Genomic DNA, 22,280 nt, shown 5'->3' with positions numbered 1-22,280 from the left:
TTTGCAGGGAGTGGTAGCATCAGGCGTAGCCTTCGCTGTACAAATATGGTGCATTGACAGAGGAGGCCCCGTTTTCGTTGCTGTGTATCAACCTGTTCAGACTCTTGTTGTCACTATCATGGCCTCCCTTGCTTTGGGTGAAGAATTCTACTTGGGAGGGTGGGTCCCCTCATCTTCCAACTTCATCTTTCTCTTTCTCTCTCCCTTTCATATTTACTTTCTTCTTTTCTGCCAAGGAATCTTATCAATCATGCATTATAAAAACCGGATTTTTTTTTTTTTTGAAAAACTAAAACTTATTATTATCCAAAACTCACTTGAAAAAGATATTTAGGGACAAAGTGTAGGTGCACTTATCAATCAATCACCATTATCATAACCAAAAACGGGACCATATAACCTGCAATAACAAGGCATAATTTATGATTCTTAAAAAAAAAAAAAAAGTATAATTTATAGTTTTATACTAATATATTATATGTCTCAGTTAGCCCAATTGGACTGGTCAAATCAATTAAAAATCCAACACAATATAAAATTACTATTCTCTTAGAAAATGTTGAAGGTCAAAAGAAAAATAGAAAATGTGGCCGGCTAATATACATCACGTGAATGAAAATACTACACAGAGAATCTAAAGGGTCCTAGTTTTGATGGAAGTCTAGTGAGAAAAGAAGCAGAAGAAGCAGAAACATGGAAGCAAACCCAATTCTAATGGCGAAGATCACTGTATCAGTGGTTGTAGGAGGGTTTATAGTGTTGTTAATGCAACTCTTTAACCTTTTGGTTTTGAAACCAAAACTTCTCAGAGCAAAACTTCAAAGGCAAGGTATAAGGGGACCTTCTCCTTCTTTCTTCTTTGGGAACATCCCTGAAATGAAGAGAATTCAACTCCAAGTTCATTCAACACAAAAACTACTGCTACAAATGAGTATGACCGCCCTGATGCTATTACTCATTACTGGCCTTCCACTCTCTTCCCACATTTAGAGCAGTGGAGAAATGAATATGGTACTTCACTTGTCATTTCCTTTCTTCTTCTTCTTTTTCTCTCTCTCTCTCTAACTACCAAAGTAGGATGAAATATAGTTTAGGGAGTTGAAAATTAAAATATGTAGACAATAGCAGTAGTCATAGAGGATGCAGCTCAGATTTTAGACAACTTTTGATGTCAGAATATTCCAATTGTAATTAGAGTTATAAACTTTTGTAGTCCATATTTTATGACAATGACCTTGTATTTGTATTAGATGGTTCTTCTTTTTTTTGCATCTTTATTATATTTCTCTAACAAAAGCATTGTTCAGAAGATAAATTAATAATAAAAGTTGGCACTTTTCTGTTTCAAAAGAAAAAAAAAAGTTGTCACTTTTCCAATAGGTACACTTTGGACATGGATTGGGATTTGGAATGGGAATTATAGTAGATTTCATTTAAATGATGAATGCACATTTTTACTTGTAACAAGTGGAAGAAACAATGGCATGTTTTGTCATAGCAAATAGTTTCCTCTAATTTTTTTTTTTTTTTTAATGAGTCCTCTATTTTGTAATCTTTAGCAATTAGTCCAAGACATGCCTAGAATATTAACTATGGACCTCTTGAAGATCATATGATAAAATATGCATATCAGCACTAAATCTAAATCTTAAATTTATCTTTTTCAACCTTGCTCACCTAGCTAGTATGCATTGTTGGCAGGACCAATATTCTTATATTCGTCTGGAAACATACAGCTTTTATGCATAACAGATCCAGAGATGGTGAAGAAAATCAGCCTTTGCACTTCTTTGAGCCTTGGAAAACCTTCTTATCTATCCAAAGATCGTGGGCCACTTCTGGGCCAAGGCATTCTGTCGTCAAATGGCCCAATTTGGGCCCATCAAAGGAAGATTATTGCTCCTGAATTGTACATTGATAAGGTTAAGGTAAATCTCACTTATAAAGTCATAATATGCAATGTAACCCTCTTGAAAGACATAATCCGAAACCATTCTTTTATTACCTTTTTTTTAACTAACTAACCTGGAACAAGTTTTGTCATTTTTATTTTTATTTTTATTTTTTTGGAATGGTCCAGTTTTGACAATATTATGTCATTTTGGACAATGCTCAGCAACATTCCCAAAGCACAATATTGTTTCAGCTTCCCAATTGTTTGAGTGAAGATTGCGTTTTAATGTTGTTACTTCACTGGCCCATCATATTAAGCTTTAAAAATTTAAATTTAATTAATCACTACTTAGATTCTAAAAAGTTTAGAATAATTGCTACCATGAGGACAAACTTGTCTAGATATAAATAACTTAGTTCATAGATATGATTAAACAATACTCAAGATGCTGTAAGTCAGGATACAAGAACAAACAAACTGCAGGTTCATGAATTCAAAAAATGACAGGCTTGACCGATCGAACTGTGTTTTTGCAGAATTTAATTTCGGCCCAATAGCCCATTAAACCCAGTAAGTGATTAGGGTTTCAGATCTAATTCACATAGAATATAAAGGAAACTCTAAAGCATGTTTTGAAGAGACTTTGGAGCTTCTCTTTTGAGATAAAAAATGTTCTATGTCTACTCCTTTCAAAATCAATATCAGTAATCAATCTACATACTTTTAGAACTGGTAAATCTAAAGTTGCTAAATACTAGTAATTAAAGGTGTCAGATCTAAACTTTTAAGGGTGATCTTGGAGTCATAGACTGGGGGTCTATATTGGAGATCTAAAGCGTGAATTGAAGGTTCATGTTAAAGCAGATCTACGTCAAAGAAGTCTAAGGGTTTTAGAGTTAGATTTGATAATCATAGTAAAGTTTACTACAGATTTATATTCTTGACTGTAAACTTCTATATAATATAGGGAATTGTTCTCTTGGGACTGGTTTCCCCAGGTTTTTTTTTTTTTACCTTCAAATTGGATTGTTTTATTAGTTTTCCAAGTTATCATATCTTATATTAATTATTTAGATTTTCTGCTGCATGATATGTTTGATATATGTTTAACCTAAATTTACATAATTGACCTAAGTAACAACTTGGATATTGAATTAGGTTAAACACAATGTTTTCAGAGGTCTAAAACTAACAACTAGTATACCATTATTTAATAAATCTCTACAGACCAAGGCTTGCTTTTTGTTGTAAACTTTTATGTTGGTACAAATAATATATGCATTTCCTTCTGAAGGGCATGGTAATTCTAATGGTGGACTCAACAATTTCAATGCTAAGAAGTTGGGAAAGTAGAATTGAAAATGAAGGAGGGATTGCAGACATTGAAATCATTGAGGATTTCAGAAGCCTGTCCGCAGGTATAATATCAAGAGCCTGTTTTGGAAGCAACTATTCCCAAGGGGAAGAAATATTCTTAAAACTCAAAGCTCTTCAAGGAATCATGTCCAAGAGAAATATAGGAGTTCCTGGTTTTAGGTATGGTAACATTTTGAATTCATTGATCTAAATAACAAAGACTAGAAAACTATAACATTGACAAATTTTGGTTTGTTGTCTGTGAACATCTTTAATTGACTAGTGTTCTTATAGCCTAATGATACTTCTCTTTAAAAGAGTAAGATTTAGATTTAACACTGGCCTTAGGATTTAGATTCAACCCTGGCCTTTTACGGGCTGTGAGGATTTATGAGATAAGAGAACTAGGGGTATTTCTATTCTTTTATAAATAATGGGGAAAAAAAAGAGATAATATTGCTAGGGATGAATGTTCCTAAATATTTCAAACTTGATGTTATGTATAATTTATAGATTCTTGCCGGGGAAAAACAATAGAGCTATGTGGAAACTTGAAGAAGAGATCAACTCAATGATATTAAAGGTAGTAAAACAGCGCACTGAAGCATCATATGAGGAGGATCTTTTACAAATGATTCTTGAGGGTGCCAAAAGTAATAATGGCTATTATGGCCCATCAACAGATAGTTCTCGCGACAAATTCATTGTGGATAATTGCAAAAGCATATACTTTGCTGGCTATGAGACCACTGCAATCACAGCCTCATGGAGCTTGATGTTGCTGGCTGCACATCCTGAATGGCAAGCTCGTGCTCGTGCTGAGGTGCTTGAAATAGTTGGGGATAGTCTACCGGATGCCAACATGCTTCGAAACATGAAAACGGTATGTATTTTTCTTTAAAATTTATTATTCTAGTTACTGTATAATAGTACTATTAGTTTTAGCTATTTCTGTACTTGATTTTATCAAATTATCTTCCAAGAAAACACTCCCACTACATATGGATGCATGTTAATTCAGAATATCCCAGCAAACAAGAGAGAAAAAGAATGCATATAGGAGTGTATTATATGGTGCTTCTGTGCATATATATAGTATATATTTGGAAGAATGCTTCTGCACATATATTGGTATCACATGCACTTATAAATGCAAGATTTCCTTAGAATTGATGGTGGTGCCTGGAAAAACGTTCAGGAATGAATTTTCATACCCCATTGACGTTTCGTCGGAAAAGTGACTTCAAGTGGCTAGTAACATGATTGAATATTCTTCCTATAGTTATGCCTTTGAGGTTGAAAACATTTTTTTTTTCCATTTAATTTCACACATAAAGAACTTAACACATTAGTTACCAAATATTTCAAGGAGCGATTAACATCAATGCTTCACAAATTCTGAAACCATGTACTCAACATTGAGAAATTAATACGTGAGAGTTGACACACCCATACATTGACATGGGTTCACTAACCTTGTATTTGATGGCAGTTGACAATGGTTATCCAAGAGACATTGCGTCTTTACCCACCTGCGACTTTTGTGGTCAGAGAGGCCCTGGAAGACATAACATTCAAAGACATTATGATCTCAAAAGGCATAAACATGCAGATTCCAATCCCAATATTGCAACAGCACTATGATTTGTGGGGACCTGATGCACACAAATTCAATCCGGAAAGATTTGCTCATGGGATTGTTGGGGCTTGCAAGACTCCCCAGGCTTATATGCCATTTGGAGTAGGGTCTCGTGTCTGTGCTGGCCAACACTTTGCCATGACAGAACTGAAGGTGATTTTATCTCTCATTCTATCCAAGTTTTGCTTCTCACTATCGCCGGCATACCAACACTCCCCTGCATTTAGGTTGGTTATTGTTCCTGAACATGGAGTTACTCTCCGTGTGAGGACAGCTTGACATTTCCTAGCTTTGAGAAAGGCTTTGGTGGTAATAAGAAGATAAAAAGATGAGAGAGAGTAGACTATATGTATTATATTTATGTAAGGGCACATTTGATGAACACATCTCGTGTCATTACTCTATAGCAATTGGAGAAGTTGTTATAGTTCCTTGGTTATATTGTTTTTTACTGATCGTAAATATTTGAAGCAATAATGAACAGTAATTGGGATGCTTGAATCTTAGAAATAGTAGTCATGGTCTAATCTTGTAATACTAAGCAATTTCTAGCAACTCTCTCTTCTAAAGCCACCCTCTCTACCGGGACAAAAAGTTTTGTATGCATTTGGCACATGAGATACATTTTCTTCTACCAAGTTCTGAGTAGATGATGACGTCTGTCCACAATGCAAGATAGAGCTAGAGACCCTAGAGCATCTCATTTTCAAATGCCAATTTGCCATTATTAGACCAGCTCTCATGTTAGAGGACTGGCAAACAAGGATGAAGCACACGCTATTTTGTTGGTGACAAAAGAAGCATCCATGTTACTTTAAAGACTAGATTTTTGCTAGACTCTTCTTGTTTTGTATGGGTTTCTACTAGGTTTTGAGTACATGATGACGTCTGTCCACAATGCAAGATAGAGATAGAGACCCTATAGCATCTCATTTTCAAATGCCCATTTGCCATTATTGGACTAGCTCTCATGTTAGAGGATTGGCAAACAGGGATGAAGCACACGCTATTTTGTTGGTGGCAAAAGAGGCATCCGTGTTATTTTAAAGGCTAGATTTTTGCTGGACTCTTCTTGTTTTGTATGGGTTTCAAGTTTTGTCCCTTGGCAAGATAATTTTTTTGGCCCATAATGTGATTTCTTGGGCTACGTTGTGTCCCACTCCCATCTCTGCTATATCCAAATGAGTCTTTTTGCCAAAGTAGAAATGGTTTGGGCCCCTAAGCATTTTGGGATTTGGATGGTTCAATAGTTGGCATTATGCAATTACCATTTTAGTGTGAAAAGTTAAGGTTAAAGGTGAAAATTTAAGGTTAAAATAAATGTAAAAGGATAAAAATATAAAATTTAATAAATTTTTTGATTCAAAGTGAACTTTCAAGTTTTAATATCAAAACTTAAAATTGGTATTACATAACTATTAACTATTGCACCGAATGACATTCAGTAATCTCAATTTTAATGAGAATAAAAATAAAAAATAAAAATAAAAAATTTTGTAGGGAGAGACCCTTTTTTGGCTTTTGAGTTTTGGCTAAGAAATTCCTCCTAACCTATTGCATGCTAATGACGATGTGAAAGGGATTTTTGGTTACCTTGACCCTAACTATATCTTGTTCTATCACAGAAAGGAAAAAAAAAAATGACATCTATTGCTTTGTGTGCTTTTACTTGTTTTCCTAACTGGGAAGAAGCTTGACAATGCAGAATGGGAAACAAAATTTTTCTCAATAATTGAAAATGGGAAAGCTCACATTCAAAATGATTAGTTCGGTAAAAAATTTTACTCAAAAATTTTAGTAAAGGGAGCGAGCAAAGAAAAAGCACGACAATTAAAAGATTTTCTAGCACTGGCCTGTACCATAGGCAAACATCAAGCAAGGCCAGATATGATTGATGTGGCAAAAGAATCCATGCAGATTGAGAAGACTATCTCTCCTTGATAGCTCCATTCAAGACCAGATTATGAGAGACGCGCCCCAACCTGTTTTGGAATTGGGCCAAACCCTATTGTCTCTCAAAGTGGAGATTCGACTGATTATATTTTTCCCTTTAGATTAAAGGTTTCACAATGGAGTCGTTACTTATTTAATTGTCAAAATAAATAAGAAAGCCATAACTGAAAATTTTATTATTTTATTGATTTGAGAATCAATGCACATTGATCAATGGAAATTATATAGCTTTGGTCCTAGATACAATTTAAGATAAAGAACATGGCTTTGTTTCCTAATTACAATATAGAGATTGACAATTACTTGGATAAGTACTTGAACCCTTGATTTAAGCTTGGTGGTTATGTTACAAGAAGTGATGGTGTTAGGCACTCACCTTGCCTAATGAAACCGGTCTTCTAGACTATGTTGGCTAACATTCATATATTATCCAATATATTATCAATCAATTGCAAGTTGAATTTAATGTGTGTGCATGCGATAAACACTAAGTCCATATATTAATTATTGCATTTGGATTGAAAAATAAATTATTTCTTAATTGTGAATAAGGGATTTTAGTTTAAATTTCATCTACAAGAAAAATCAATTGGTGTCTTAGTCTAATGATAAAATGCAATTTTCATGGAGCAAATACCATAGCTTTATATCATATTGTATCTAAAGAACAAAAGAGACAATTGTTGTATAGAACTGGTCCTTATTCAACTTTCTTATCATAGAATTTATTGTTTTTCATTTTTTTTTTTTTTTGCTTTTTTTTTTTATGTAAAAGAAATTATAATATGTTCAATGAAAAAAAAGTTTAAAAGGTTCAATGTAATTGTTTTTCAATTTTATTTGTAACTGTTTGGTGTAAGAAAAGAGGATATACTAGGCCTAAACAATTTTTTTTTTTTTTTCCTTTTTTCCTAACTCCATTTTATGAGTAGAAAAGAGAGATTTCATGAGAAAATTCTTCAAATTTGTATCCATACGTATGATCAAAAGTTGAAGCTACAGAAATTACGTCAAATCGTCAAGAAGCCTTGGAATGACCAAGAAATTGGTTTGTGATCGACTTGCAGCAACAAGTAACATTGAAGGCACAAGACAAGAGTCTGTAATTGCTAGCAAGAGCAGGGAGCTCGAGTACTCAGTATGAATACATATACAGGAAGTCACATGAGTAACATATGTAATACAATATAACATTTAATAGTGGACTTATTAAGTGGGGACTTGTACTCGAACGGGAGTCTCCAAGTCCAACTTCCACAGGCCTTATGGCTTAGGGGTACACCATCCCGCCTAACAGGCTGGTGTGTGTCCACTGTCAACACAAGACATTGGGGTTTACTAAAGTTTCGACTTGAGTCATACCTGCATTAACAAACTTACTAACCATAGGGCTAGTGACGTTTTTTTTGGATCCCCTCTTTGAAATGAGCAGATACTAATATTCAAATAATAATGTTATTTATATAGATCAATAGTTTTTGTTTATCTTAGGGATGTCTTATGCATGATCCTACAAAATATAAGATACAGCAAAAGTTAAGAGTCGGAGGAGGCTCAACATTCTGCCTCTCTTTGACGCTAGCAAGCCAGTACAAAACTTAGGTTCTCAACATAGGACAAAATGTACCCATTATTCGATTAGTGATAAATACTAAAATATAACAAAAAAAAAAGTTTTGGTGTGATTAAGTAGTTACTGTAAAGAAGGATGGTGATTCTATTAATATAGAAGCTTAAACGACTTGTAGTCTTTTGTAGTCTTGCAGTGTTATTGTAATTCTGTATGTAGTTTAGCATCACTGGTTTAAATATAGGATTAGTTATAATAATGTCCACGTGTATGTATTCTGTTAGAGTAGTTAGTTCCAAATCAGTTAGGATTAAGGACCCTATATAATAGGGGATCTGATGTAATCTATTTGATATAATAAAATTCAGTTTTTCTATTTCTCCTTCTTCTAGATTTTCTCTCTAAAGGATATCAGAGCTCTCTCATAATATCAGAGTCTCTTTCATGGTATCAGAGCCAACAATGGCGTCTTCTGCAAATTCTTCATCGTCTTCATCCTCTGCAACAACAGGATCAACCACGAGTTCTTCGATCACTCATGGTGTCAATCCTTCGTTGCTACTACTGTCAAATATGGCAAGTATGGCTACTGTGAAGCTTGATTACAACAACTATATGGTGTGGAAACACCAGATTGAAGTGATCTTGGTAGCATATTCGATGATTAATTTCATCAATGATGATGATCAAGCTCCGGATCCATTCCTCAAGGATAGCTCAGGTAATTTTACAACTGTGGCTAATCCAGAGTATTTTCAATGGAAGAGTCGTGAGCAAGCCTTATTCACCTTTCTTAATTCAACTCTTTCTCCATCAGTCTTGGCTCTTACTGTGGGTCAGAAATCTGGGAGAGGTGTTTGGAAGGTGCTTGAGAAAAGGTTTGCATCAGTATCACGATCTCACGTGCTCAGTTTGAGGGATGAGTTAATGAGTATTAGAAAGGGCTCAGAGTCAATGGATTCTTTCTTTCAACGAATCAAGGAGGTTAGAGATAAACTTGGAGCTGTAGCAGTTTGTGTTGATGAAGAAGAGCTAATCCATCTAGCACTTGAAGCTCTGCCTTCAGAATTTGATGCATTTTGTTCTGCGATTAGAACCAGAAATGATATTATTACGATTGAAGAGTTGAATACACTCCTAAATGCTGAAGAGAGATCAATTAAGAAAAGGTCGAATCATGCTGTTCTTAGAGATTCTACATCATTTGCTATGGCAGCAAATCAATTCAATCAAAATTTTGCAAAAGGAAGAGGCAAGGCTGGGAATAACAGAGGTCGTGGCAATGGAAGAGGTGGTGGAAATCAATTCTCTGGTGGTGGTCAATTCTACCACAATCAATTTCAGTTTCCTGGCAGTGGTAGTGGTCAATTTCAGAATCATAACAATCCAGTGGAACCTCAATTCATCAATCCACAGAACAAGTCTTCCTTCCATCAAGGACAGAGAGTTGCATGTCAGATTTGTGGCAAGAATGGTCATTCTGCTTTGGATTGTTACCATAGAATGAATTTTACTTATCAAGGTAGACATGCTCCAGCTAAGCTTGCTTCCATGGCTGCAAGATCAATGGCTGCAACTTCTGGTGCTAATCAGAATCAGGATTGGTTGACTGACACTGGTGCCTCTGATCACATCACACCAGATTTGTCCCAACTTTCTCTTGCTCAACAACCTGCAACTGGTGAGTCTGTAACAGTTGGCAATGGGCAAGATTTACCAGTGACACACATTGGCAATGGTAAGCTCATCACTTCCTCTCATAACTTCTGTTTAAACAATATTCTTAGAGTTCCTAGTATTGCTTCCAACTTACTATCTGTTCACAAACTATGCCTCCAAAATAATGCATTTTTTTATTTTGATGCATACCAGTTCTTAATTCTGGATTTACCTACGGGGAAAGTTCTTTACAGAGGGCTGAGTAAGGATGGGGTTTATCCTATACCCTCTTCCACTCTGTCTTCCTCAGCTCCTTCTCTTCCAAAGTCTAGTGGTTTTGCTGCCATGTCTCCACAATCTTTACTCTGGCATAATAGGCTTGGTCATCCTTGTGCTAAAGTTTTACTTTCAGCTATGTCTTTCTTTCCTTCAGTCAAAGTGTCCTGTGTTAGTGACATTTGTTCTAAGTGTCCTTCTTGTATAAGTGCTAAAATGCACAAGATTCCTTTTCCTACTCATGTATCAAATACTGAATATCCTTTCCAATTAGTGCACTCTGATGTATGGGGCCCTGCTCCTGTGAATTCTGTTCTTGATCATAGATTTTATGTGATCTTTGTTGATGATTTTACTCGTTTTACTTGGTTATTCTTGTTGCAAAGAAAGTCTGATGTATTTCAAGTCTTTCTCCATTTCAATTCATTGGTTGCAACTCAATTTAATGCCAAAATCAAAACACTAAGATCAGATGGTGGGGGTGAGTTTGTTAATGCCAAATTTAAGTCCTTTTGCTTAGAACATGGTATTCTCCATCAATTTTCTTGTCCTTACTCTCCTCAACAGAATGGTGTTGCTGAGAGGAAACACAGACAAATTGTGGAGAGTGCTTTATCCATGCTTCATCATTCCAATCTCTCTCAATCTTATTGGTCTTATGCTTTTGTTACTGCTGTGTACCTATTGAATAGACTTCCTTCTTCTGTTTTGAAATTTGTTTCTCCTTGGGAGAAACTGTATGGTCACACGCCACCCCTTCATGCTTTAAGAACTTTTGGTTGTGCTTGTTATCCTTTGTTGAGACCCTATGCATCTCATAAGTTTGATCCTAAATCTAAGCAATGTATTTTTCTTGGTTATCCTCCTCAGTACAAAGGATATATTTGCTTGGATGTTGCTACTAGCAAAATTTACATTTCATGTCATTGTGTCTTTGATGAGTCTGTTTTTCCTAGTCTTCTTGTTTCTAAAGATGAGCCACCTTCCTCTTCCCCTACTCCTTTGTCCTCTGATGTGTGGCTTTCTTTTCCTCCTTTGTCTTCCTTTGCCATTTCCCAGTTCAGTCCTATTTCTTCTTCTACTTCTGGTTCAGCTGAGTCTCCTGCTTGGTCTGAGCATTCTTCTTCTGCTCCTTCTTCCAATTCTTGTCCTGTTTCCCTTGAATCTAGTCTATCTGTCTCCACTGCTGTTCCTAGCCTTTCTATTTCTGTTCCTACACCTGCCCCTGTGTCCACAAATGCCCATCCTATGCTTACCAGGTCCAAGAATGGTATTTCTAAGCCTAAGGTGTTCACTGTTCAGACTGATTACAGTTGCACTGAGCCTCCTTCCTATTCTGTTGCTTCTAAGTTTTCTCATTGGGTTCAAGCCATGGATGCTGAGTTTACTAGTTTGCAGCAGCAACATACTTGGTCCTTGGTTCCTTTGCCACCTAATAAAAATGTTGTGGGATGTAAATGGGTGTACAAGGTTAAGAAGAATAGTGATGGTTCTATTGCTAGATTCAAGGCTAGACTTGTTGCTAAGGGTTACTTACAACAATATGGTCTAGACTATGCTGAAACTTTTAGTCCAGTGGTGAAGCCTACAACTGTGAGGATTATTCTAGCTTTGGCTGTTCAGTTTGGTTGGTCTCTAAGGCAGTTAGATGTCTCTAATGCTTTTCTTCATGGGGTGTTGCAAGAGGAGGTTTATATGAGCCAGCCCCCTGGTTACAAGGATATCTCCAATCCTAATCATGTTTGTCTATTGCACAAAGCAATCTATGGCCTGAAACAAGCTCCTAGGGCTTGGTTTGACAGCTTTACAACTCAGCTATTCCATCTGGGGTTTCATGCTTCCTGTGCAGACAGTAATTTGTTCATTCTCATTCATTCCAAGCAAGTTGTTTACTTACTTTTGTATGTGGATGACATCATTATTACTGGTAGTGATAAGGTCCTTGTTGCTGATATTATTTCTCAACTTGGAGCTTCATTTGCTCTTAAGGATTTAGGTCCTTTACACTATTTTCTGGGCTTGCAGATTGAGTACTGTGGTGATGGTATATTTGTACATCAGTCCAAATATGCTAAAGATTTGTTGTCCAAATTTCATATGATGGACTGTAAACCATGTTCTAATCCGTGTGCTTCTCCTCAATCTCATGCTCTTGCTGTTAGTCCTCTTCTTTCTGATCCAACAGCCTATAGAAGTCTTGTTGGTGCTTTGCAATACTTGACATTCACTAGGCCAGACTTGAGTTATGCTGTCCAGAAGGCCTGTCAGTTTATGAGCAAGCCTTCTCAACTCCATCTTGTTGCTGCTAAAAGGATTTTGAGGTACTTGATGGGTACATTGCATAGGGGGATTTATTTTAGGCCTAGTTCCCTCACCCTTTCAGCCTATTGTGATGCTGATTGGGCAGGGGATCCTGTTGATAGAAGGTCCATTACTGGCATGATTGTTTTCTTGGGCAACTCTCCTATCACCTGGTCTGCTAAGAAGCAGGCTGTTGTGTCTCGGTCATCTACAGAAGCTGAATACAGATCTCTAGCTCAAACTACAGCTGAGTTATATTGGTTGCGTATGCTCCTCAAGGACTTAGGAGTTTATTTGCATCACCCTCCTATTTTATGGTGTGACAATGTTTCAGCTCTTGCTTTGGCCTCAAATCCTATCTTTCATGCTAGAACTAAACATATAGAGGTTGACTATCACTTTGTTCGAGAGAAGGTGTTGAATAGAGATATGATTATCAAGTACATTTCAACCTTGGATCAACTGGCTGATATATTCACTAAAGGCTTGCCCTCTCCTCGGTTTCATGCTTTGTCCTACAAACTCATGGGTTCTTCTCCCCTTCGTTTGAGGGGGGATGTAAAGAAGGATACTGATTCTATTAATATAGAAGCTTAAAACGACTTGTAGTCTTGCAGCTGTTATTGTAATTCTGTATGTAGTTTAGCATCACTAGTTAAATATAGGATTAGTTATAATAAGGGCCACGTGTATGAATTCTGTTAGAGTAGTTAGTTACAAATCTGTTATGATTAAGGTCCCTATATAATAGGGAATCTGATGTAATCTATTTGATATATTGAATTCAGTTTTTCTATTTCCTCTTCTTCTAGATTTTCTCTCTAACAGATATCAGAGCTCTCTCATAATATCAGAGTCTCTTTCATGGTATCAGAGCCAACAATGGCGTCTTCTGCAAATTCTTCATCGTCTTCATCCTCTGCAACAACAGGATCAACCACGAGTTCTTCGATCACTCATGGTGTCAATCCTTCGTTGCTACTACTGTCAAATATGGCAAGTATGGCTACTGTGAAGCTTGATTACAACAACTATATGGTGTGGAAACACCAGATTGAAGTGATCTTGGTAGCATATTCGATGATTAACTTCATCAATGATGATGATCAAGCTCCGGATCCATTTCTCAAGGATAGCTCAGGTAATTTTACAACTGTGGCTAATCCAGAGTATTTTCAATGGAAGAGTCGTGAGCAAGCCTTATTCACCTTTCTTAATTCAACTCTTTCTCCATCAGTCTTGGCTCTTACTGTGGGTCAGAAATCTGGGAGAGGTGTTTGGAAGGTGCTTGAGAAAAGGTTTGCATCAGTATCACGATCTCACGTGCTCAGTTTGAGGGATGAGTTAATGAGTATTAGAAAGGGCTCAGAGTCAATGGATTCTTTCTTTCAACGAATCAAGGAGGTTAGAGATAAACTTGGAGCTGTAGCAGTTTGTGTTGATGAAGAAGAGCTAATTCATCTAGCACTTGAAGCTCTGCCTTCAGAATTTGATGCATTTTGTTCTGCGATTAGAACCAGAAATGATATTATTACGATTGAAGAGTTGAATACACTCCTAAATGCTGAAGAGAGATCAATTAAGAAAAGGTCGAATCATGCTGTTCTTAGAGATTCTACATCATTTGCTATGGCAGCAAATCAATTCAATCAAAATTTTGCAAAAGGAAGAGGCAAGGCTGGGAATAACAGAGGTCGTGGCAATGGAAGAGGTGGTGGAAATCAATTCTCTGGTGGTGGTCAATTCTACCACAATCAATTTCAGTTTCCTGGCAGTGGTAGTGGTCAATTTCAGAATCATAACAATCCAGTGGAACCTCAATTCATCAATCCACAGAACAAGTCTTCCTTCCATCAAGGACAGAGAGTTGCATGTCAGATTTGTGGCAAGAATGGTCATTCTGCTTTGGATTGTTACCATAGAATGAATTTTACTTATCAAGGTAGACATGCTCCAGCTAAGCTTGCTTCCATGGCTGCAAGATCAATGGCTGCAACTTCTGGTGCTAATCAGAATCAGGATTGGTTGACTGACACTGGTGCCTCTGATCACATCACACCAGATTTGTCCCAACTTTCTCTTGCTCAACAACCTGCAACTGGTGAGTCTGTAACAGTTGGCAATGGGCAAGATTTACCAGTGACACACATTGGCAATGGTAAGCTCATCACTTCCTCTCATAACTTCTGTTTAAACAATATTCTTAGAGTTCCTAGTATTGCTTCAAACTTACTATCTGTTCACAAACTATGCCTCCAAAATAATGCATTTTTTTATTTTGATGCATACCAGTTCTTAATTCTGGATTTACCTACGGGGAAAGTTCTTTACAGAGGGCTGAGTAAGGATGGGGTTTATCCTATACCCTCTTCCACTCTGTCTTCCTCAGCTCCTTCTCTTCCAAAGTCTAGTGGTTTTGCTGCCATGTCTCCACAATCTTTACTCTGGCATAATAGGCTTGGTCATCCTTGTGCTAAAGTTTTACTTTCAGCTATGTCTTTCTTTCCTTCAGTCAAAGTGTCCTGTGTTAGTGACATTTGTTCTAAGTGTCCTTCTTGTATAAGTGCTAAAATGCACAAGATTCCTTTTCCTACTCATGTATCAAATACTGAATATCCTTTCCAATTAGTGCACTCTGATGTATGGGGCCCTGCTCCTGTGAATTCTGTTTTTGATCATAGATTTTATGTGATCTTTGTTGATGATTTTACTCGTTTTACTTGGTTATTCTTGTTGCAAAGAAAGTCTGATGTATTTCAAGTCTTTCTCCATTTCAATTCATTGGTTGCAACTCAATTTAATGCCAAAATCAAAACACTAAGATCAGATGGTGGGGGTGAGTTTGTTAATGCCAAATTTAAGTCCTTTTGCTTAGAACATGGTATTCTCCATCAATTTTCTTGTCCTTACTCTCCTCAACAGAATGGTGTTGCTGAGAGGAAACACAGACAAATTGTGGAGAGTGCTTTATCCATGCTTCATCATTCCAATCTCTCTCAATCTTATTGGTCTTATGCTTTTGTTACTGCTGTGTACCTATTGAATAGACTTCCTTCTTCTGTTTTGAAATTTGTTTCTCCTTGGGAGAAACTGTATGGTCACACGCCACCCCTTCATGCTTTAAGAACTTTTGGTTGTGCTTGTTATCCTTTGTTGAGACCCTATGCATCTCATAAGTTTGATCCTAAATCTAAGCAATGTATTTTTCTTGGTTATCCTCCTCAGTACAAAGGATATATTTGCTTGGATGTTGCTACTAGCAAAATTTACATTTCATGTCATTGTGTCTTTGATGAGTCTGTTTTTCCTAGTCTTCTTGTTTCTAAAGATGAGCCACCTTCCTCTTCCCCTACTCCTTTGTCCTCTGATGTGTGGCTTTCTTTTCCTCCTTTGTCTTCCTTTGCCATTTCCCAGTTCAGTCCTATTTCTTCTTCTACTTCTGGTTCAGCTGAGTCTCCTGCTTGGTCTGAGCATTCTTCTTCTGCTCCTTCTTCCAATTCTTGTCCTGTTTCCCTTGAATCTAGTCTATCTGTCTCCACTGCTGTTCCTAGCCTTTCTATTTCTGTTCCTACACCTGCCCCTGTGTCCACAAATGCCCATCCTATGCTTACCAGGTCCAAGAATGGTATTTCTAAGCCTAAGGTGTTCACTGTTCAGACTGATTACAGTTGCACTGAGCCTCCTTCCTATTCTGTTGCTTCTAAGTTTTCTCATTGGGTTCAAGCCATGGATGCTGAGTTTACTAGTTTGCAGCAGCAACATACTTGGTCCTTGGTTCCTTTGCCACCTAATAAAAATGTTGTGGGATGTAAATGGGTGTACAAGGTTAAGAAGAATAGTGATGGTTCTATTGCTAGATTCAAGGCTAGACTTGTTGCTAAGGGTTACTTACAACAATATGGTCTAGACTATGCTGAAACTTTTAGTCCAGTGGTGAAGCCTACAACTGTGAGGATTATTCTAGCTTTGGCTGTTCAGTTTGGTTGGTCTCTAAGGCAGTTAGATGTCTCTAATGCTTTTCTTCATGGGGTGTTGCAAGAGGAGGTTTATATGAGCCAGCCCCCTGGTTACAAGGATATCTCCAATCCTAATCATGTTTGTCTATTGCACAAAGCAATCTATGGCCTGAAACAAGCTCCTAGGGCTTGGTTTGACAGCTTTACAACTCAGCTATTCCATCTGGGGTTTCATGCTTCCTGTGCAGACAGTAATTTGTTCATTCTCATTCATTCCAAGCAAGTTGTTTACTTACTTTTGTATGTGGATGACATCATTATTACTGGTAGTGATAAGGTCCTTGTTGCTGATATTATTTCTCAACTTGGAGCTTCATTTGCTCTTAAGGATTTAGGTCCTTTACACTATTTTCTGGGCTTGCAGATTGAGTACTGTGGTGATGGTATATTTGTACATCAGTCCAAATATGCTAAAGATTTGTTGTCCAAATTTCATATGATGGACTGTAAACCATGTTCTAATCCGTGTGCTTCTCCTCAATCTCATGCTCTTGCTGTTAGTCCTCTTCTTTCTGATCCAACAGCCTATAGAAGTCTTGTTGGTGCTTTGCAATACTTGACATTCACTAGGCCAGACTTGAGTTATGCTGTCCAGAAGGCCTGTCAGTTTATGAGCAAGCCTTCTCAACTCCATCTTGTTGCTGCTAAAAGGATTTTGAGGTACTTGATGGGTACATTGCATAGGGGGATTTATTTTAGGCCTAGTTCCCTCACCCTTTCAGCCTATTGTGATGCTGATTGGGCAGGGGATCCTGTTGATAGAAGGTCCATTACTGGCATGATTGTTTTCTTGGGCAACTCTCCTATCACCTGGTCTGCTAAGAAGCAGGCTGTTGTGTCTCGGTCATCTACAGAAGCTGAATACAGATCTCTAGCTCAAACTACAGCTGAGTTATATTGGTTGCGTATGCTCCTCAAGGACTTAGGAGTTTATTTGCATCACCCTCCTATTTTATGGTGTGACAATGTTTCAGCTCTTGCTTTGGCCTCAAATCCTATCTTTCATGCTAGAACTAAACATATAGAGGTTGACTATCACTTTGTTCGAGAGAAGGTGTTGAATAGAGATATGATTATCAAGTACATTTCAACCTTGGATCAACTGGCTGATATATTCACTAAAGGCTTGCCCTCTCCTCGGTTTCATGCTTTGTCCTACAAACTCATGGGTTCTTCTCCCCTTCGTTTGAGGGGGGATGTAAAGAAGGATACTGATTCTATTAATATAGAAGCTTAAAACGACTTGTAGTCTTGCAGCTGTTATTGTAATTCTGTATGTAGTTTAGCATCACTAGTTAAATATAGGATTAGTTATAATAAGGGCCACGTGTATGAATTCTGTTAGAGTAGTTAGTTACAAATCTGTTATGATTAAGGTCCCTATATAATAGGGAATCTGATGTAATCTATTTGATATATTGAATTCAGTTTTTCTATTTCCTCTTCTTCTAGATTTTCTCTCTAACAGATATCAGAGCTCTCTCATAATATCAGAGTCTCTTTCATGGTATCAGAGCCAACAATGGCGTCTTCTGCAAATTCTTCATCGTCTTCATCCTCTGCAACAACAGGATCAACCACGAGTTCTTCGATCACTCATGGTGTCAATCCTTCGTTGCTACTACTGTCAAATATGGCAAGTATGGCTACTGTGAAGCTTGATTACAACAACTATATGGTGTGGAAACACCAGATTGAAGTGATCTTGGTAGCATATTCGATGATTAATTTCATCAATGATGATGATCAAGCTCCGGATCCATTCCTCAAGGATAGCTCAGGTAATTTTACAACTGTGGCTAATCCAGAGTATTTTCAATGGAAGAGTCGTGAGCAAGCCTTATTCACCTTTCTTAATTCAACTCTTTCTCCATCAGTCTTGGCTCTTACTGTGGGTCAGAAATCTGGGAGAGGTGTCTGGAAGGTGCTTGAGAAAAGGTTTGCATCAGTATCACGATCTCACGTGCTCAGTTTGAGGGATGAGTTAATGAGTATTAGAAAGGGCTCAGAGTCAATGGATTCTTTCTTTCAACGAATCAAGGAGGTTAGAGATAAACTTGGAGCTGTAGCAGTTTGTGTTGATGAAGAAGAGCTAATCCATCTAGCACTTGAAGCTCTGCCTTCAGAATTTGATGCATTTTGTTCTGCGATTAGAACCAGAAATGATATTATTACTATTGAAGAGTTGAATACACTCCTAAATGCTGAAGAGAGATCAATCAAGAAAAGGTCGAATCATGCTGTTCTTAGAGATTCTACATCATTTGCTATGGCAGCCAATCAATTCAATCAAAATTTTGCAAAAGGAAGAGGCAAGGCTGGGAATAACAGAGGCCGTGGCAATGGAAGGAGGTGGAAATCAATTGTCTGGTGGTGGTCAATTTTACCACAATCAATTTCAGTTTCCTGGTAGTGGTAGTGGTCAATTTCAGAACCATAACAATCCAGTGGAACCTCAATTCATCAATCCACAGAACAAGCCTTCCTTCCATCAAGGACAGAGAGTTGCATGTCAGATTTGTGGCAAGAATGGCCATTCTGCTTTGGATTGTTACCACAGAATGAATTTTACTTATCAAGGTAGACATGCTCCAGCTAAGCTTGCTTCCATGGCTGCAAGATCAATGGCTGCAACTTCTGGTGCTAATCAGAATCAGGATTGGTTGACTGACACTGGTGCCTCTGATCACATCACACCAGATTTGTCCCAAAAGCAAATCATTATATATATATATATATATAAAAGCAGAGACCTCATGTTAAAGAGTATGAGATTGTTTTATATGGAGCATTCCTTGAAGTTCTCTTTATTTAGGGTTCTAAATCAACAAAGTTTGCATGTATATCAAAGTATTAGTTCATTGAATTAGACAATAGAGTAAATACTTATATCATTAATTATTTATATCAAATGAATTTATATGATTATTTTTATAAATTCTATATAAGAGATAATTTTTAGTTGGAATGATAATAATAAATTTAGAATATGACATTCTTACTCATTATTAGTTGCTTTGACAACAATTGACACAAGAGCCATAAAAAAATTAAATAGTCGTGCATTTACTAAAATAAATCTCAGTCCTTTAAATTCCTAACTCCTTTCAGTCACATGTAATATATATATGTGTTGTGTGTTTTAATATAATTTTTCTACGATTTATATGAGAAACAATAATTGAAGGATATATGCAATTTTTTTTAGTAGGCATGAAACATGCTTATCTATATTAACCACTATATCATACAATTTTCAATTTGTGAACCCACACACACACACGCACATATATAGAGGTGATTTCTATTTTGTCTATAAAATAACTAAAGATTACAATTTTTACAATGAAATTTATTCAAAAAAATTTTATATATTGATAGTTTGGGGATATGAATCATGAATGTCTCTATTGGAAATTTAGCTAGTTTACTTAACGATAAAGCTGAACAAAAACCAAAACTGAATTAGAAGTGTACCTTTCAAGCTCTAACTCTCTCTTTTGGATCAAAGCATCTAAATTTGTTGCCCCTAGAGGGATACTCATATCCAAATTTTTGGCATACTCAATTAGAGAAGGAAATGTTATGTCAAATCCAATAGGAGAAACTTGCTTCTCATCAGTAGCTGCAGCTATATTTGACTCAATAAAGAAAAGGCCTGCAAAAAGAGAGAAAATCTATCTATTGGAACTCGATTAACAAGATTTAGCAAGAAGAACAGCAGAAATACCCTTGTTCATTTGCTCTTCGCCAACACCCCATTGCTTTAGTGGAAGGATACATGCTAAGGTAGATAAGAGAGCATCTTTAACTAAAAAGGGATCGCGATTAGGAAGACCCCACGAACCATCATGGAGTTGATTATCCAACAACCAATTCACACACTGAGGGAAAAAGGGGGCTTGTGGGGTATTTGGGCAAGGGACCATTGCCACCCAGGCAGTATCATACGAGGAAACAGATAGTTCAACCTTATCAAACATTGTTTTAATTCTTTGTTTAGTCCCCTCGATGAACTGCATAAATATATAAAAATAAATTTTCGTGAATATAATTGACTGATATACAAGAATACAAAAAAGTAATTAAACTGAATGAAGGGTTCTCATACCAAAGCTGGCTTCCTGGCTTTTCTAGCTTCAATTGATCCAGGAACCAAACTAACTGTTTGAGAACACAATACCCCACTAGAGATTAAAGAAGGTATAGTAAAGACAGATCTAAGTTATAAATTAAGAGAACTAAATAGAAAAAATAAATAAATAAAAAGAATTGATTCAGTTTTTACTTCATAGTTACAAATTTCATTCTCTGGTGATTTTACAGTGAAATTGAATCTTCTAGATGTTACAGTCCCTCTTGTTTGAGGTCAGATGCACAATCACTACTCTACCACTTTTTTTTTCATATCAAAGCAAGTCAATTAAGGAAGAACAGAGAGTGTGACTTTGGATAGAATAAAAATTATAGTTTTGCAGAGTCTCAACCAATGCTCTTTACATCCACCCTCTTCACCATGTAGCTCTTTCCAGTTAATTTTATTTTATCCCTCATAACGCAGACATCAAACCATCTTAAATGACTTTTGTCCACATTGTCCAGAAATTGGAGCTATCCATATTTTCTGAAAGTCTTGTTCAATCTTTTTCTTGTATGGAGAATACAAGAGGATACAAGGTGCAAAGTTACTAAAAAAGGAGACAAGAAATCCATGACATAAATAAACTCCTGGATATTATACCAACCCATAAAACTCTCTCTCTCTCTCTCTGAAAAAGTAGCTCTTAAAGCATACACTAGTTCGCTTCAATCTCTAAAAGCATCACTTGTCAAGAAGATTCAACATGCAAACAAGAAACCCAGTTCCAAAAATAAACATTGAATGAAACTTAAAGACAAGGATCCACAAAAATTCATTCAGATAGGAGATAGCAAGGATTTAACATAAAACGAAAAACCCAAAACAATGCAACCCGCCAAAAACAATAAATCGAGAGAGAGAAAGAGATGGTACCTGAAGTAGAAGTAGAGTAAAGAGAACACCAAGGCCTGCTGGAGTGAGAGAGAGACATGGTTGTACTTGTGCCAGAATGAGGAAAGTATTTGTTGTACTTAGTACTTACTAAAGCTACAAAGTCAGAGACTCATACAGTCAGGTACAAATAGTCACAGTATACATAAACATGACATAGATGTGAAGTGGGACCCAGGAATCAAAGGCAGACCGATACGGTGAAGTAAAGGCAGCAACACAACAAAAGTTTGAAAACTATATATGTATATATATATATATATATATTAATTAGATGGTTGTTCTCTTTGAATGAGATCTTAATTCTAGTGATAGTTTCATTATTAGATATCTTACAACTGAAATCCTAAATATAAGTGGTTGAAACAAAAAAATAAAATAAAAAATTCCACCGATAGAGAAACAAAATTGGAGAGAGAGAGAGAGAGAGAGAGAGAGAGAATTGACCTCTTTTGTTGTGGACAACTTGGAAGGAATAGAGGAAAGGGGTGGAAATGAAATACTAAGAAATTTATATAAAAATTAAGATGGAATAGAAATGGTGGAAGTAGATGAAACGTTGAACAAAGTGAAATTGTGAGTTA

General features: G+C 36.7%; 1 protein-coding gene and 1 pseudogene across 2 annotated transcripts; one reads left to right on the top strand and one right to left on the bottom strand.

Moving 5' to 3' along the window:
* Positions 1-557: 557 nt before the first annotated feature.
* On the top strand, positions 558-5,366 carry LOC112027068 (cytochrome P450 714C2-like; annotated as a pseudogene).
* Positions 5,367-20,080: 14,714 nt separating this feature from the next.
* LOC112027063 (ent-kaur-16-ene synthase, chloroplastic) lies at positions 20,081-21,802 on the bottom strand. Of its 2 annotated transcripts, none has more exons than XM_065766872.1 (4): positions 21,679-21,802; positions 20,776-20,828; positions 20,395-20,680; positions 20,081-20,322 (listed from the first exon to the last, which is right to left on the bottom strand). In XM_065766872.1, exons 1-4 carry the CDS (start codon positions 21,734-21,736, stop codon positions 20,096-20,098), a joined length of 624 nt encoding a protein of 207 aa, XP_065622944.1. In that variant the 5' UTR covers positions 21,737-21,802; the 3' UTR covers positions 20,081-20,095. The 2 variants fall into 2 exon arrangements, with proteins under 2 accessions (XP_065622944.1, XP_065622945.1); XM_065766873.1 differs by having other exon boundaries at positions 20,776-20,831; positions 21,688-21,802.
* Positions 21,803-22,280: the final 478 nt, after the last annotated feature.

The sequence above is a fragment of the Quercus suber genome, unplaced genomic scaffold, assembly GCF_002906115.3.
Source record: "Quercus suber isolate HL8 unplaced genomic scaffold, Cork oak 2.0 scaffold_753, whole genome shotgun sequence".
NCBI lineage: Eukaryota > Viridiplantae > Streptophyta > Magnoliopsida > Fagales > Fagaceae > Quercus > Quercus suber.
This window is presented reverse-complemented; position numbering and strand designations above follow the sequence as displayed.

What these genes read in the sequence shown, in the direction of transcription:
- LOC112027063 (XM_065766872.1), bottom strand. Translation starts at nt 21,736, where the DNA reads ATGTCTCTCTCTCACTCCAGCAGGCCTTGGTGTTCTCTTTACTCTACT. An exon ending in AAGCCAGGAAGCCAGCTTTG is followed by an intron (nt 20,681 to 20,775) that starts GTATGAGAACCC and finishes ATATTTATGCAG; the next exon opens with TTCATCGAGGGGACTAAACA. An exon ending in CGAAGAGCAAATGAACAAGG is followed by an intron (nt 20,323 to 20,394) that starts GTATTTCTGCTG and finishes CTCTTTTTGCAG; the next exon opens with GCCTTTTCTTTATTGAGTCA.